The sequence below is a fragment of the Seriola dumerili genome, unplaced genomic scaffold, assembly GCF_002260705.1.
Source record: "Seriola dumerili isolate Sdu_G_001 unplaced genomic scaffold, Sdu_1.0 BDQW01000017.1, whole genome shotgun sequence".
In the NCBI taxonomy this organism is placed as follows: domain Eukaryota; kingdom Metazoa; phylum Chordata; class Actinopteri; order Carangiformes; family Carangidae; genus Seriola; species Seriola dumerili.
In genome coordinates, this window is record NW_019174272.1 from 11,359,845 (window position 1) to 11,375,497 (window position 15,653).

Here is a 15,653-nt window from a genome sequence, read left to right on the forward strand (position 1 = left end):
TGGATGGATGGAAGGATGGATGGATGGATGGGTGGATGGAAGGATGGATGGATGAACTAATTAAAAATGGTTAATTCACATCAGTTCATTTTGCTAAAATTCACACTCGTCTGATGGTGCTGGCTGGTGGTGACAGCAGCATCCCCTCTTTAAGTTTAAAAATATCTTCAAACAGCAATCAGATATAAAAACATATATAACCAACTTTACTGCCTTTGCTTTACTTTTAGAGATAGACAGATACCCTGTAATTAATTAAGGCTTTAAACTGATCACTGACACAGTCCGAACAGAAAACTTTCTTGATTAATGGCAGTGATAATTATCTCCACCAAGGAGGTTATGAGGACTCGTGTCTGTCTGTTGTTTTGTTTGTTTGATTGTCAGCAGGATTACGCAAAGAGAACTGAACCGATCTACACCAGACTTGGTGGGGGGATGACCCAGGGAAGAACCCATTACATTTTCATGAAGATCCAGTTAAAGTGGTTTTCACTTTCCTAAACATTTGACCACTTTCATCAGTTTCTCAGGGAAATAATGTTTGGACCCTGATGTAAAAAGTAATACATATTTACAGTGTTGAGATCTAAAGCTTTGTAAAAAAAATTTGGTGCAGATTCAGATAATCATCTGTATCTGACAGATGTGTAGGATTGTTTGGCCTTGGCTCAGGTATGTACTCTACTGAGAGTTCCAATATGCCGCTGCTGCAGTGCAAACCAGGTGTCAATTATTGCATGCAGCTATTCCCTGAATCGTCTTGTCAGAATACGGCTGAGTAACAATTACGTACAGGAACAGGCATCTACCTCTGAGTGACAAAAACCCAATTCGTTCCCAGATGGATGAAGGCAACAATGTTACAAACTCCACTGTCTGTGCAGGGCTTTGAGACTTAAGTTGTGTTTGTACAGAACAACTAAAAGCAAAACAGATCATAAAGCCCAGCTGTCAGCAGCTGACAAGGTGTTAGGAAAACAAATGTCCTTTGGGCAGATAGTAAAAAAGATGCCATGAAAAAGCTTGGAGTGTGTAAGATTTCAGGAACTGCAAGTTTACCTCTACATGGTTGGGCAGGGTGTTGACAAATTTAAACCCTGGTATCCTCTTGTCGCTGCACACCACGCCTACGTCTTCACTGTGTTTGCAGTCTGAAACACCGATCCCATTGGACGGACAGAGCGCCAATGTCTTTTCTTTGCCAGTGCAGTGGAGATTGTCGAACCAGATGGGTCCTGACGAGACAAAAGAAAGATTCATCAGCGCTTCCATGGGGTGACATTTTCCTTTTATTAGTGGAAACAAAGGAAAAATATATTTCTTTTGAAGGCGAGGCTGCTTCCTCCAAAAACTGTGGAACATCTACCATGAATCATTTTCCAACTAATAATATGACAAATATGTCATAAATTGAAAAATCATGCACACACACAGGTTACATCAGTGATATGTTCAGACGATATTGGCCTTAAAGTAAAAAATACATCTATGTGTTATTTGTTCATTTATTTATTCTGAGGTACATGATGATGTTTGATGTGTGATTGAGTCAGTATTTGTTATATTGAATGTGTTTCCATGTCTCCGCCCTGACATGAGGAACAATATTAATGTAACAGTGCTTTACTTTACCTACCTTGTCCTTTCCCATATTTAGAGGATGGAGACCATGAGATGGCTTCCAGGTAGCCCAGCTCCCGGCACACCACCTGAGCGGCGTGGATAGTGAAGTCATCATCACAGACGGTTCCCCACTCGCTGTTGTAGAAAACCTCTACGCGGCCCTCGTTGTGCTTCCTCTTGTCTCCTGCCAGCCGGAGCTGAATCCTAGGCGTGTCTGGTGCCAGCTGCGGGGCGGTGTACTGTTCCTGCTCCGGGTCTGGGTAACCAGGCGGGTAGCCAAGGTGCTCATACTGGGCCAGGGTCAGCTTTAATAGCACTAATAGAGTGACAGTGCAGCAGGGCAGGTAGTGGGTGGCCAGCATTTTGGTTGGCGCTGGTGAAAAGATGAAAAGAGAGGAGCAGTCATTAAAATTCCTTGGCAACCATGTCTCAGATATTTGTTCACAATGGTACTTTCTGCTTATTACAGAGGAATCAGGCTGAAGAACAAGAATGGGAGGGAACATTCAAGGGATACTTCATCGATTTTACACATAAAAGCCATTTGACAGTCTGAGAAAAGAAACTCTTAATGATGTCATCTTGATTTTGGCATGGAGACCACAAATTTGTAACACAAAGCCTGTGTTACAAAATGGGGACATGGCATTTGGGACTGGGCATATACCAGACAAAGAAGTCTAACAAAATATGTGATCACGCTGCATAATAGGAAATGTAGCATCCAGTGTTTTTGGACTAAAAGTCCAAAAAACTCAGCTTCTTGTGCTTTGGTTTTTACCAATCCTTTTTGGCTGGATCGCAACAGCAGGGGCAGCACTATAATCACAAATGTTTGTGAGTGACTGACTGACTGATTTCTATCATTGGTCACCTGACTGCCACGTGACTGAGTTGGCATTTCCCCCTTTGGCGCAAACAGTTTCTATTAGGGGGGCGTTTACAGTCTGCAGTGTTGCAAACTTAGTGCATTTGTCGCTAGATCTGGAGACTTTCTTTCAAACAAGACTAGGTATAAACCCAGTATATGGCTGGACCATGTATGGGTGCCAACCGTGGGCTCCCGACTGCACCTCTTGTTACAGGCAGTCACCTTGCTGCCCTGGTTTCCTGTGTGCTTGAGAGCTGCACTGAGCTTCACCTCCATTACAGCAAATAAACTACTTTCATTATATGTACTGTATCATTATTAGTAAAGGAGGCAGACGAATAACTAAATATAAGACACGCCGAGCAGAGAGAGCAGGAGAGAGAGAGGGAGAGTCATCACTAACCGCTAAAGAAACGAGCCGATCTGGATAGCAGGTAAACAACAAAAACAACAGCAACAGGAAATGAGACAATACACACAGCAATAAAAGACCGGTTAATAAATAAAGGGGTTTCTGTCCACTTAAACGCCAGAGGGCTTTTAATTACAAACAGTTACAGGAAGTGTTTGTGTTAAAACGTAATGAAATAACTTTAACACGGGAAATGGGAGCAACAAGGCTTCGTACTAAAATACAGATTACCTGTTGTGGATCCCAGATGGAGTCTGTGCACTCCAACTAAATGCTAATGTTGATCTCTCTCTGCTAGATGTGTAGACAAGCAATAGTTTGTTAACATGTTTGCACGCAACTTTATAAGGTGATGCTATGCTAATATTTACAGCTTCTTTCCCTGCCCCCAAGTGGCCAAAAAAGTTAGTCAGTAATTGCAGCTTTAAAGTTATAATCAACAAAATCTTTGCATTTCTTGATTCTTGTGACATGTCTGGTTTCTAACATGAGGTCACTTCTTTAACAATCAATTAAAGACACTGCCCAACCAGGTGGTGCAGTTTATTTCTTATACCTTTTCAACAAATTGCAGACTGTACATAAATGTAAAAACACATTACTTTCTATTCATCTGAGGACCTTTCCCAAGATAAACAACCTTATGGTTTTTAAATCAGCAAATGGAAACATTTTCATCACAAACGTTTCCATTTTCTTTGGATTCAGTTATTACTGTGACATGTCAATAGATGATATAAAGAAGCAAAACATTAATTTATGTGAAACAGTTGTGCAGTTACTCAAACCACAGTGTATCGAGAGGTGATCATTTATCAGATCAGATCAGGAGTCCAAGAAAAAGCTGGACTCCAGCTTGAAACAGACACCTGTAGTGACATAACGCCAACCTCCCACAGACGAATACTGATGTATGGTTGGACCACTGCTTCTATCGCCTACCTTTAAAGAGAAAGAATAAATCAAATTCCCAAGTCAAAGACTGATATAACCAAGAGTTTATGGCCGGACAAAGCATGACTCAAAAATATGCACACAACTAAAATCCCCCACTGACTCGTCAACAGCTGCGTTTCCACAAACCAATCAAATGTTAAAAGCTCATAATTTTTCTGCATTTGTGTAACAACATCTGGCAGATGATCCTTCTACTTTCCTCATTGTAACGTGGCAGTGGTTACACAAGCTCGAAACGACATACACATTACACAATGAACAGACGGAATGAAGCCCACAGCCTCTGGGTCTGCGCTCGATGTGTCAGCCCAAACAGCGATGTTGTCATTAGAAAAACAGTCAGAATGTACATAAAACTAAGATTCAACTGAGGCATTGCATAAAGAAGAGAAGCTCATTCCTGAATGTTTCCCATGTCAAGCTCGGAACACAGATGAGCTCTTTCGTGATTTCTCAGGCGAAGGTGTTGATATTCACGAAGGATGAGGATTGGATGAAGCTGCAGTCACTTAGTCAATCACAACAACAGATCCAGGATTTTCTGGCCCCTCTTTCCTTCAAACACCAAATAAAATGTCAAGAAATTCCCTGAACCAGAAAACCTTGAAACCCGAAACATCTGCTGCCTTTCGCCTCAGAAACAGAGACAAAAGGCTCTTTAAAAACTGCATTATCTTAATGTCAACACCGCTGTGTTTTAAGAAAGGTTGGAAGGCCTTTTTGTGGCCCACATACAGCACTGCTTTCACCTTTGTGGAAGTCAGACGTGTCCCACCTGCTGCTGGAGGGGATCTATGCAGCAGTTGAAAAGGTCAAAATGTCAGTTTATAAGAATGTCAACTGCTTCTTCTCCTGCCCTTTTCTGAAGCGCTCACACGGTGGCTTCACTGCATGTAGACACAGAGAGAAGGTTCAAGCACCAAAAAGATTTAGACTGACATTTCCTCTATTCCGCAATGCTTTTTAACACCAAATCATTTTACCCAATAAAAGAAAAACAAAGGGGCCTTCTTCACATGAGGAGAATATTGTATTTGTATATAGACACAATAAAAATACCTGCAATTGATGCAACTTTCTTCTGATGATGTAACAAGGGCTGAAACTACTGATTTTATTTTATTTATTGTTGGTTAACATGTCCATTATTTTCAGATTAATCTATTCACTGTTTAGTCAACTGAATGCCAGAAACTAAACGGGAAAAAGCTCAGAGGGCATAGTGATATCTTCAGATTGGTTATTTTGTCTGACTAACAATTCAAAACCAAATGTGTTTTACTTACAGTGGTATAAAACAGAAATAAGCAGCAAATCCTTACAATGGAAAAGCTGGGACCTGAAAATGTTTTGTATTTTTGCTTGATAAATGACAAATAATCGATTATCAAAGTTTGTGATTATTGATCTTCCCGATCTTCATTAAGCTTTTAATGTAGGGCTCTCATGTTTAAATACTGCAAATCATGTACAAAACTTACTCTAAGTCCTGAAAACACATCCTAATCCATATCAAAAAGACACCATGTGGTATCTTAAACCCTGATGGTGAACCACTAGAGGTCAAAGCTGAAGACAATGAAAACCCTGCAGTAACATCACAGCACAGCAAAAAACATCACTGCCCCACCTCACACGGCAAGTCCCATTAACAACACAGCAATGTGGCAACAAGCTCTGGAGACTTTCGCATATTGTCAGGCTGTAGTTGGACTTACTTCTCTTGTCGCTGCTCAGGACAGTCCCCTCTGAAGCTGTGCGCTCCTGCAGACTGCGGTAACAGGCTGAATGCAGCCCAGTGAGTTCGGACCAAAGCCCAAAGTCAGCTGTTTTTTTTTTTTTTTTGCTCCTTCTCTCTAAACTTTCACTCCCTCTCATGCAAATCAGAGCCAGGCTTTGGACCCGAGCTGCGCTGGCCCCGCCCACTGCCGCCCACCTTAACGATGACCTCACCGGAGATGGCCTGGGACGTGGAAATAGCGGATCCGACTTGAACACAGCGCTGATAGTTATGAGAAAGTTAACATGCTGCTTTCAATGAGTGTCGTAAAACTGAAAAATCAAAGAGCCTTGAAAAAGAGGTGAATGGGAGAACATCTATTTTACTGTTTTGGTTCTGTCTCATCACTCTCATTGTGTTGTTATTCGGCTGCTAGCTCTAAAAAAAAAACCACCGCCATACCTGCCCAGCAACATAAAACAGACACAGTTGGAGACTAGCTGGAGATCATAGTGCAGAATATAGCTGCTATTTTCTCAGGAACTAGTGGAGACCAAAAGACTAAAATAGAGGGAAAATGCACTTAGATGTATCATAGGTGCCCAAATGAATGCTAATCTTGTCACATATCCCATGTGTAAAGAGAAAATTAAATTAAATAAAATAAAAAAAAACTATAAACTTAGTTATTGCAGGTTAATATTTTTGTTTCATGAAGTTTAGCTTTAGGTCTCAAATGAAACAAAAACAACAAAAAATATTTAAATTCTTTAACCATTTCAATATTCTAATCAATAAATTATGGTTTAATTCACTGTTCTATTATTTTTATTAGCATGCTAAATGTAGTTAGCAGTGCAGTTGCTGTAAGCAAGCAAGCTAGCAGTTACAGTTCATTTCCTGTCCTGCCATGAAAATATGACATTACCTGTTAGTTTTTTCACAGATAATGGAATAATCTTTGCATCTTGTTAAAAAATACATCAAAAAGAACACACTGAAAAAGTGATGATAACACAGGTGACTTCTTCCTCAAACTACAAAGCTGTGTCTTGCCACAGATGTCAGTTTTTCACATTGTTTTATGTCACAACTATTGATTTTATATTTTGTTTCAAACTAATAAATATTTCTGCACATCCATTTCCTCATTTACTTCATTTCCTTTGTCAAGACCAACAATCCTTAGAGTTACAGTATTTAGAGTATTTACATACTGTATTTAGTATTTAAACCAGCCTGGTAATGCAAGGTACCATAAATTTAGGTTTCATCAGTCTTCAGTGGTGGGTACATGGAGATAAAATGTATTGTATTGTAAAAGTATTGTTGTTTGTGCTCCTTAAATTTTAGCTTCACTCCCTCAAAACCCATTAATGGGACATTGTGAATATGCTTTGTTTGATTTTCAAGTGCTTTTGGCTGGAAGATGATAATTAAGCTGGAGTTTGTTCTTATTTTAGAAATGAGAGGCACAGAGCTGCACTGTGCTTCAAAATGAAGAGGAAGAAATGTCCATCAGGCATGGAGTTAATTGATATTCTAATTGACTTACTCTGAATTACATGTGGTACAATATAAAAGCATAATTAATGTTAATAACACAAAATCATACCACGTTTTTTTTTTCACCAATCTTTCCACACTCTCCTGACATCAATTTGTCCTCAGTTATATTTCTGAAAGTTCATGAAGGCAACACTTACCTGTGATGGGTAGGAGGAGATTTACCTGCCAAACTCCTCTTCATTTGAATGAAATTTCATTCGTCTGTGAAAGCAAATACGTGTTGTTCATGACATATGGTTTATCATGTCAAGAGTGCAGCACAAGTAGCCTAGCTCGAAGTCTGAAGTGTGTTCATCGGACTCGACTCGACTCTGCTGCCACCTTGTGTTGTATGACATTCTCTCTTTCAACAACGGGGCAGCAGCTCAATTTGACCAAGTACTACAAATGTAACTAATAAAATGATGTGTTTTGGTTAGGTCACCTTCTCTTCCCAGATTTCTTCCTCATAACATAAACCAGACAGCTCATTAAAAAAAACTCTGTGGTGCAAACTTGGCAGTGTATGTTGTTTTTTCGTGAACTGGAGGAAATCAGTGTTGTGTGTTGTGAAGACAGCTGTGATTGTCTCAAATGATACAAACCAGATCAAGACTGCAGAATACTTACAGAAAGTGTTGCTGAAATCTTTTGGCCTCCAAAACACTCATGTGTGAAGTGTCTTTAGGTCATATCACTTATATAAAAATTTCAGAGAAGAGAAAACATGAAAAACATGGGAGTCTGGTTTTTCTTTGTGCTGCTTTGGATGTTGTGTGACACCTCTAGCACTTATCATGCCTTTCATAACACTGGTTTCGTATATTTATAGCTTTCATTGAGACGTTCATGTATCGCATCTGGATCATGTGCTTTCACCCAAAGCCATTGCAGCATCAGTGGAGACTGTTAGAACATCCATTACTACACCACTTCCTTTCATTTGATCAGTGACTGATCATCATCAGTATTATGTTAACTCCCTTCATCTTCCCCTCTCTCATTTTCTGCACAGCTGAGTTGCAACCTTAATCAGAGGGAACATTTGACACAAGTCTACATCACACCTTGGCAATTCACTGATCCATACACAGATATAATAATTGGGATTATTAGTGCCACCTTATGGCAAGGGTTTGATCACCTGCACTGGCCGTTTATGTTTGGAGTTTGCTTATGATCTGCATCCAGATACTTGGAAGCTACTTGGTCCATAAAGAAAACAGGTAGGAATGAGAAAAAATAATCATATCAATATAGTATCACACACATGAAGATAGGTCTAATAGTTCAATGGGGAATAGATGTTTTGGGAAAAACACTTGAGGTAGCAGAAAAGATTGATACCGCTGTGATGTCTGTATGGTAAATATGCCATATGCTATGGTTAGGAAACAGTCAGCTTAGCATTAAAACAGGGAACATATTATATCTCATTTGCTTAATCTACAAAAATAAAGTGTTATAAAAAAGTAACAAAATGTGGCTTTATGAAGATTATGTGCCAAACAATTTATTAGCCAGGAGCTGGAGTCTCCAATGTGTTCTGGGCAACATCATGATGACAACGAAACCCAGCAAATAAGTAGTCTGGAATATATCCCTCCATAAAACCACTGGTTGGTCGGTCGGTCCAACCTTTTGGTACAGACTGACATACAGTGTCTTCAGAAAGTATTCGGACCCCTTAACTTTTTACTCACTTTATTGTGTTGTAGATTTTATTGTAATTTGATACAATTGTCATTTTACCCATTAGTCTACACTCAAATAACCTACAACAAAGTTAAAACATATTTTTTTTTAATGGTCCCATATAGTATAAAGGTACAAATTCCATGTGTTGTTTGATTATAGATCAGGTCTAGGTTCTATATTAATACTGTGAAAGTATCAAAGCGCTCAGTCCACAGAGAAATGCACACAGCCTGTATTCAGAGACTGAGCCTTGAAACAAGCCGTCACGACTTCTGTAACTTTGTGATGTCACAACAAAGCAGTCACCACTCTCAGCCATGCCCCAAGCCCCGCTTACCTGGACCCACCATCCAACATTGCTGGATTTGGTTTCACTGAGTGTTTACCTGAGATCTGGTATATTTTGTATTTGATCACTGAGAAAACAGTCAGCCAATCAGAAGAGAGGCTCAGAGCCTCTGATCTGATTGGCTCACTGACCTGTTTTTACTAGACCTAACACTGGGATACATTACAACAGTTTTTGGTTCTTAAAACCACAAATATATCTTCTTATGGATATCAAAACTTCAAATGAAACAACAGAAAAGTGTAAAATATGGGACCTTTTTAAGAAGTTTCCAGGATCACCATATTAAGAATGTGTCCTGTGATGGGACACATGACAGTCTGTCTACATCCTCTACCCGAGACATCTGTTGTGTTTCAGTGGTTTCACCTTCACAGTCCTGTCGAACTCTGCAGTGCATATGTTCACTGCAGACTTCCCCTGGGTTTTTTTCTCTACTTCTGTGTTTTGTGGTTTTGGCAAACAATGTACTTCAGCAATTATTTCTTATTAATGGCAACTGTGACAGCTGGACATCCTGTCTATGGTGGACCAGGGGGTGTCTTAGAAGGGAACCAGTCTAAGCACACCTGTGGCCACATTCTAGGTTCATGTTCTTTGTTATTTTTTGACTATAGACCCAGATCACCTGTCCGAGTTGAGGGAAACATTACAATGAGTCTTGAGAAGGTATCAGCAGCGTCACTGTTTGACCTTCAACAAAAATCTGCGGTAAACATTAAAGCTCACAAGTGAAAATAATTTCTCAGTATGACAATGTAAAAATGTCACTTCTGCTTAACTTACATACATCATCATTTCATTATAGTTGTAGAGAAGAAATAAAAGCTGTTTCCGTTTTTTCCCTACTACACAAGGCTGACTTTCAGCAGATGGCCCTAAATCTGATGAGAGACAATTTGACTGATTCTTTTTAGATCTTTTATTATACAAAGTGCATGACCTGAGAGTTAACGAAAGTACTACACAATACTTAAAAGTATCAATTATTTCTCCATTCCTCTAAAAAGCCCAGTTGTTCACCCCTTGTTCCCCATCGTCATGTTTTCTTCCGCTGAATCTACAGTTAGGAGGAACCAGTAAAAACTTAATTGGTACCTACGCGGTAAATCGCAGGCCGTATCATAAAGTGTTACTACATATTTACCACAGAAACATTTTTATACTCGAGCCAAAAGCTGCAACAACCAGTTAACAAGACTAGCAGTCTCCAGCCATGCTAGCAGCTCTGTGTGGCTGTACTTAAATACAGTAGCACTTTGAGCTTGTTCACATCAGCATGTTTACCCATTACAGTTCTAGCATGTTCATGTTTAGCAAGTACAATACAATATTGCCCATCTTGACTTAGTTTAATGGTAATATACTAACGTTAGCTAATTGCCACTAAACACAAGTTGCAATGGGAATTGCATTAATTTTGCAGGTATTTAGTCATGGCAAAGTATTGAACTCACATAAATTTTCACCTCATGATGGTGCAAGATTAAGTCAAGGTTCCAAAGTTTCTGCAGTTCATCCACTAGGGATCATTAATGCCTGCACTTAATTGTATCGCTGTCCATCCAGTAGTTGGCCAGACATTTCACTCTTAAACAAAAATTCATAGAAAGCAAACTAGTTAGGGAAATATTTCAGTCTAAGTATAAACTTAGTGCTGAGACTGTGCAGGAGTTCCTGATATTCTTTCGCACGACTTCAGTCCGCCATTTACCCGTTCACCACATGTGCAGTGGACAATATTCAGCCACAATCTATCTGCAAATTTGTAATGCTCCTTTGAGTGTTAATGAGTGATTCTGGATACAAGAATCAAAATCACAAGACCAATCATTTGAAACTGTTATTTAAATGAAGTCGTAGGAAAGTTTTGGCTCATTAAATTCAACGTTGAAGGTTTTAGACGATAAAAGGGTTTTTCAATTATCACTTAGTCCAGCTATTGATAAACTGTGTGTCAGCAAAAGTCTGTGAGGGAACAGCATTACCATCAGTATACTCACTGTAGTTAAAAAAAATCCTACACTATATTATCACAAACTTTAACACTTGGGGCCAGTTACAGCTTTACAGCGCGATGTCAAAGCTACAGCGCATCATTGGAGAGCTAACACACCACAATAAAACGTATCTCATGAAACACATTTTTTTTTAATTTTTTGGGCAGAAAGGCAATCTTAAATATAATTTCAAATAAATATTTACAGATGCAGATATTTTTTACACACTCCAGGCAGAGACTGTTGCATTCAGAGTAGAAATTTCTTGGCCTCTTCTGGTGGTTGACCTGATTTTGCATGGCTGGGTGTCATGCAGTGAGCAAGTTTTAAAATTTCCTTAATTCATTCATTTTCCTCTTGAAGCAATGGCTGTAGAGGAGAGTAGATAAGGGTTATTACAACACACTTTGTGAAATTAAATCCTCTAATCTCTTTTAATGCACATCAACTGTATTGATAGTCTCACCGTGTAAGCCAGATCCTCAGGCCGAGAGTCCGGTCTCTGCCAGTTATGGTTGGACAAAATCTTTAGAACGACCAAACCGAAGGCTACAATCAAAACTCCTAATGAATTTCCTAACAAAGCCTCAGGTGGAAGTTTAGAGTATGGCTGAGTTCCATTGGCGGTTCCTTTACTGTGGAAAAAAATCAGTTGGAGAATTTTCCTCTGAAATAAAAGCATTCATAAAAAAGTAACAGAGAAAAATGGCACTTACAGAACAAAGAAGAGTTTCTCGTTAATTCCAGAGATGCAGGCAGCGATGCTGAGCCACAATATGCTGCCTCCCATCCACACATGCACGGGTTTCAGGAGTTTACGTAGTGATATGGGGGAGCAGGGCAGGAGGAAGCCAGCCACACCCACCACCCACTGGATATGGCAAATGAATGGACACCCACAGATAGAGAGAACAGAGAGACACATAACAATGAGAACAAAGGAAAACAATCATGCACACCTTATTGCACTGAAGTGATTCTGTCTCTACATTTAAACTCATATACCTGTCATACCTGTATGGCGAAAAGGGCTGTGGCAGCAATTCCAATCCAGCTGTGCAAAGAGTAAAGGTTAGGAATGTTGTTGGCATTGTGGAAGTCAAACACAGCACAAAGTCCCACGATCGACAGGACCAGGGCGATGAGCATCAGTGCAGCATGAAGGAGTTTCCAGGGGAGTTTATTCTGACCCCAGGTCAGGGGGATGCGGTACAACACAGCTCCTGCAGGGGAGAGGCATCAACAGAAAAGATAGAAAAATGTATTTAAGAATAGAAAATAATCTTGATGTCGCAATTTAGATCTGAAGAGTACAAACATTTAACAAATGTTACAAAGTGGAGGCATGGAATTAGAAAGACAATGGGTATTTATCTGGCTGGAGAAGTCTAAGGGAAGATGCTACTGAATTGCATTATGGGAAATGCAGGATCAGCATAGCATTTTTGGAGCTTGACTCATACCAAGGGCTAAAAGTTTCTGCATATCGTGTTTTGTTGAAAAACTAAATCACTCAAGTACTAATATAAAGGTTAGGGTTACCTAGGGTTACTCTGGTCCTGAAGAAACTACATTTCATTTCAACTGTTTATTTCATAATTGAAGTGACATAATTAACATGTTTCGTAAAAACAGAAATAGAGTGATAAATACGAAATCAGTACATGTTTCTGTTAGTCATGTATAATTACAACTTTGCAAAATACTTTCATGAATGTTGATCACATGTGGAAAGTCACAGTACAGGACAATTTTCACTGAAGCCTCCTCTTCACATATTTAAAAACCTTTTACACCATTAAATGTCTGGAGTTACATTGTATTTACACCCAATGAGGTAAAGAATTAAGATCATTCATGCATTAATGACCAAATATTACTTTGTCATTCAGGTTTCACATTCATATGCAAATTTAAGCAGCAAAGTTCTCCAAAATCTAGAGATTATCTGCTCAGAGGAGGAATTTAACAGAAGTGTGAAGTTCCTACTACAGAGAGACAGACAGAAGCCATTGTTACAGTATAATGTCCAGATAATATAATGTGTACTATGATGGAGACACATTGCAGGTCCTTACTGAAAGGCATTTACTTAATTTCATCAATGTTTACTTTTCTCTAGAGAAAACTGTGACTGCAATCACTGAGGTGTGGCACTAAAAAAACAGTCACTGTGGACATTACCTCTCATTTATGTTACTGTAATGATGCATCAAATTATATGTTGGGTCTCTCTGAAACCTGCAGTGTGTAATTATCTTAATACTGTCTGGCTGTCAGAGGGAAGAACAGAAGTGAGAAACAGAAATGAAACTCTGTGATCCTAAATTTAAAAAAGTCACTCACCGATGCCGTACACCACAACCAGACCTGTGACCATCAGGACCGGGTGCCAGTTGAACTGCCGGGCCTTGCTGTCCCAGGCGAACCCGCCGCGCCACTGGCTGTTCCAGACGCACACACACACCACGCAGGCCAGGCCCAGGCCAAGGCACAACAGGTAGCACATGTAGAAGATCATGATGGACCTCATCCTGGACAGATCTGTGGGCTAAATAGATACAGGCAGGACAGCATGGCGGTCAGACAGGCAGAGTGTTGTGTTGCTGATTCAATCCAAACATGAGTTAGTCACCACCCAGTAAACAGTGAGCTGGTGATTTGCAGGTCAAAGGAAGTCTAAATGTCCCTTGTTTAGAACGTATGCAGTTTTTAAGACATCTGATAATTCAGTGACCACATTTCAACATCAGACTAAATCGAGTCTGGTTTTAACCTTGGCGTGATCACTAAATCAGTGTTGAACATCTTCCTGCTCAGCCTTTGTCACCTGCAACAGACAGAAGCAGCAGCTACCAGCCAAAATTGAATGTTAACTAAATTACAAGATACAAGATACACAAAAGGATAAAAACCGTTTAGCAATCAAAATTAAAATGCGATAGAAGTGGTTGAACCTCTTTTAACCTGCAACCACCATTGCTTATTTCAGCATGACATCAAACTCGACATTTTATCATAAGCTTGACATTTGTCAGAAATGTGTTGCATGCCTTACCTTGTCCACAGCTACTGTAAAACTGAAAGCACTTCCCTCTCTACAATACTGAACTTAACTCCACATCACTGCTTTGTCTCATGATTTTCACGTCAATCATTGACTGATATTCACAGTAGAACTAGTATTGCTCTCACTTCGTGTTTCTCTTGTTCAGCTGAGGTCTCACTTCCACATTTGGCTGTATTGAGGCGGCTGAGGGGGAAGCAGTCTGAGTTGGAGGGGCAGCTGGGAGATGAAGGGCCACCCTGCTGCATCTGCTGCCTATAAATATGATGGAAGGTGGGAGTGGGACACGTTAGTCTCAGTTCGAGTGGAGAGTCAATAGAAGTATCCAATCAACAAAAAACTTTCTCCTGTCAAACAACTATACAGAGCAATGTTAGATTTTGGTAAAGATTTGAGTGGAGTGATAAGTCAAAGTTTTTTTTTTTTTGCATATGTGATACAGTTAATGTCATGAAACCAGTGGATAAAGGCACAAATACATTTCTGGGAAAATGGACACATCTCATGACTGAATAGGCAGGCTACACCTTCAGCCCAACATTTACGTTGCTCTGACGCACTAGGTAACTATTACAACTTGAGCATTTATTTGGCGGTTTCTCTTTACACTGAAAACATTGTAAGTATACCGAATGAAAGAGTGTTATTTATAAATTCATAAAACGTCTTAAGTGACGTTGACGCCAACGCGTCTGCTCTCTCGAAGCAATGTTACTTTAAACTTGCTGTTTTTCACATGAAGTGTCGTAAAGTTGTCGTCCTTAGTTGTGAGTTGCTGCTGTGTCACGTATGTCACGTATTTAAAAAGCGTACCGTCGTGTACTTCAATTACGAACCCTCCACATCTGTAAAGACGGCCTGACGACTGATAAAATGTCGAGAACAACAGCTGTGTTTACAAATACAACTTTCGTAACAGGAAGAGGTTATTTACCTAACCAATTTCCTTATTGACGACGCAAGTCCTTGTGGGAAATGTGGTTTTATTCGTTACCGGCGTGTCCTGCAGCACTAGGCGTTCACCAATGACTAATCATTATTCAATAATTATGCAATTTAGTTGAATAATTCAAAGTCGCGCGCTGTGTAATTTAATGCTACACCCTCCAGTTCTTCTGAAGCTTCTCCTCAGCTGTGAACCAGCAGCCTGCAGGATGAAAACAAGATGACTGTTGATCATCTTGGAGAAAACGGGTGCCAACACTCAAAGCAATAAGACTCAGTAGGGCAAATACATTTTGATTAAGCACACACACATACGTGCACTCTTAAAACAAACAATAAAGAACATATTTAAATAATGCAACAATAAAGCTGTAAACTATAGCTAATAAGAAAGTCTGGGGTTGTATGAACATATGAGTGACTATCACTGAAGATGTAGGAAGAGACTCTACTGCAGGAA

The 15,653-nt window shown here is 39.7% G+C and overlaps 2 protein-coding genes across 3 annotated transcripts in view; both read right to left on the reverse strand.

Annotated features, from left to right (window-relative positions):
• The window catches only part of LOC111228943 (lysyl oxidase homolog 2B), a 46,554-nt gene extending 40,913 nt beyond the window's left edge, over positions 1 to 5,641 (reverse strand). For both annotated transcript variants that reach the window (XM_022755074.1, XM_022755065.1), the window contains exons 1-3: positions 5,585 to 5,641; positions 1,640 to 1,999; positions 1,063 to 1,238 (exon numbers count right to left, since the gene is read on the reverse strand). In XM_022755074.1, coding sequence (XP_022610795.1) covers positions 1,063 to 1,238; positions 1,640 to 1,988 — 525 coding nt within the window. In that variant the 5' untranslated portion in view covers positions 1,989 to 1,999; positions 5,585 to 5,641. The remainder of the gene's footprint in view (positions 1 to 1,062; positions 1,239 to 1,639; positions 2,000 to 5,584) is intronic.
• Positions 5,642 to 11,319: 5,678 nt separating this feature from the next.
• On the reverse strand, positions 11,320 to 15,190 carry LOC111230101 (cytochrome b ascorbate-dependent protein 3-like). Its single transcript, XM_022756687.1, has 7 exons — positions 15,062 to 15,190; positions 14,377 to 14,503; positions 13,528 to 13,732; positions 12,196 to 12,404; positions 11,898 to 12,052; positions 11,648 to 11,816; positions 11,320 to 11,550 (listed from the first exon to the last, which is right to left on the reverse strand). The coding sequence occupies exons 2-7, from the start codon at positions 14,494 to 14,496 to the stop codon at positions 11,524 to 11,526; spliced, it is 885 nt and encodes a 294-aa protein (XP_022612408.1). The 5' UTR covers positions 14,497 to 14,503; positions 15,062 to 15,190; the 3' UTR covers positions 11,320 to 11,523.
• Between the last annotated feature and the right edge of the window lie 463 nt (positions 15,191 to 15,653).

Bases quoted from the DNA above. Each gene is read 5' to 3' on its own strand.
- LOC111230101 (XM_022756687.1), bottom strand. From the start codon at position 14,496: ATGCAGCAGGGTGGCCCTTCATCTCCCAGCTGCCCCTCCAACTCAGAC. The intron at 13,733-14,376 runs GTGAGAGCAATA...GTATCTATTTAG, and splicing joins CTGAACAAGAGAAACACGAA to CCCACAGATCTGTCCAGGAT. The intron at 12,405-13,527 runs GTGAGTGACTTT...TCTCCCCTGCAG, and splicing joins GGTTGTGGTGTACGGCATCG to GAGCTGTGTTGTACCGCATC.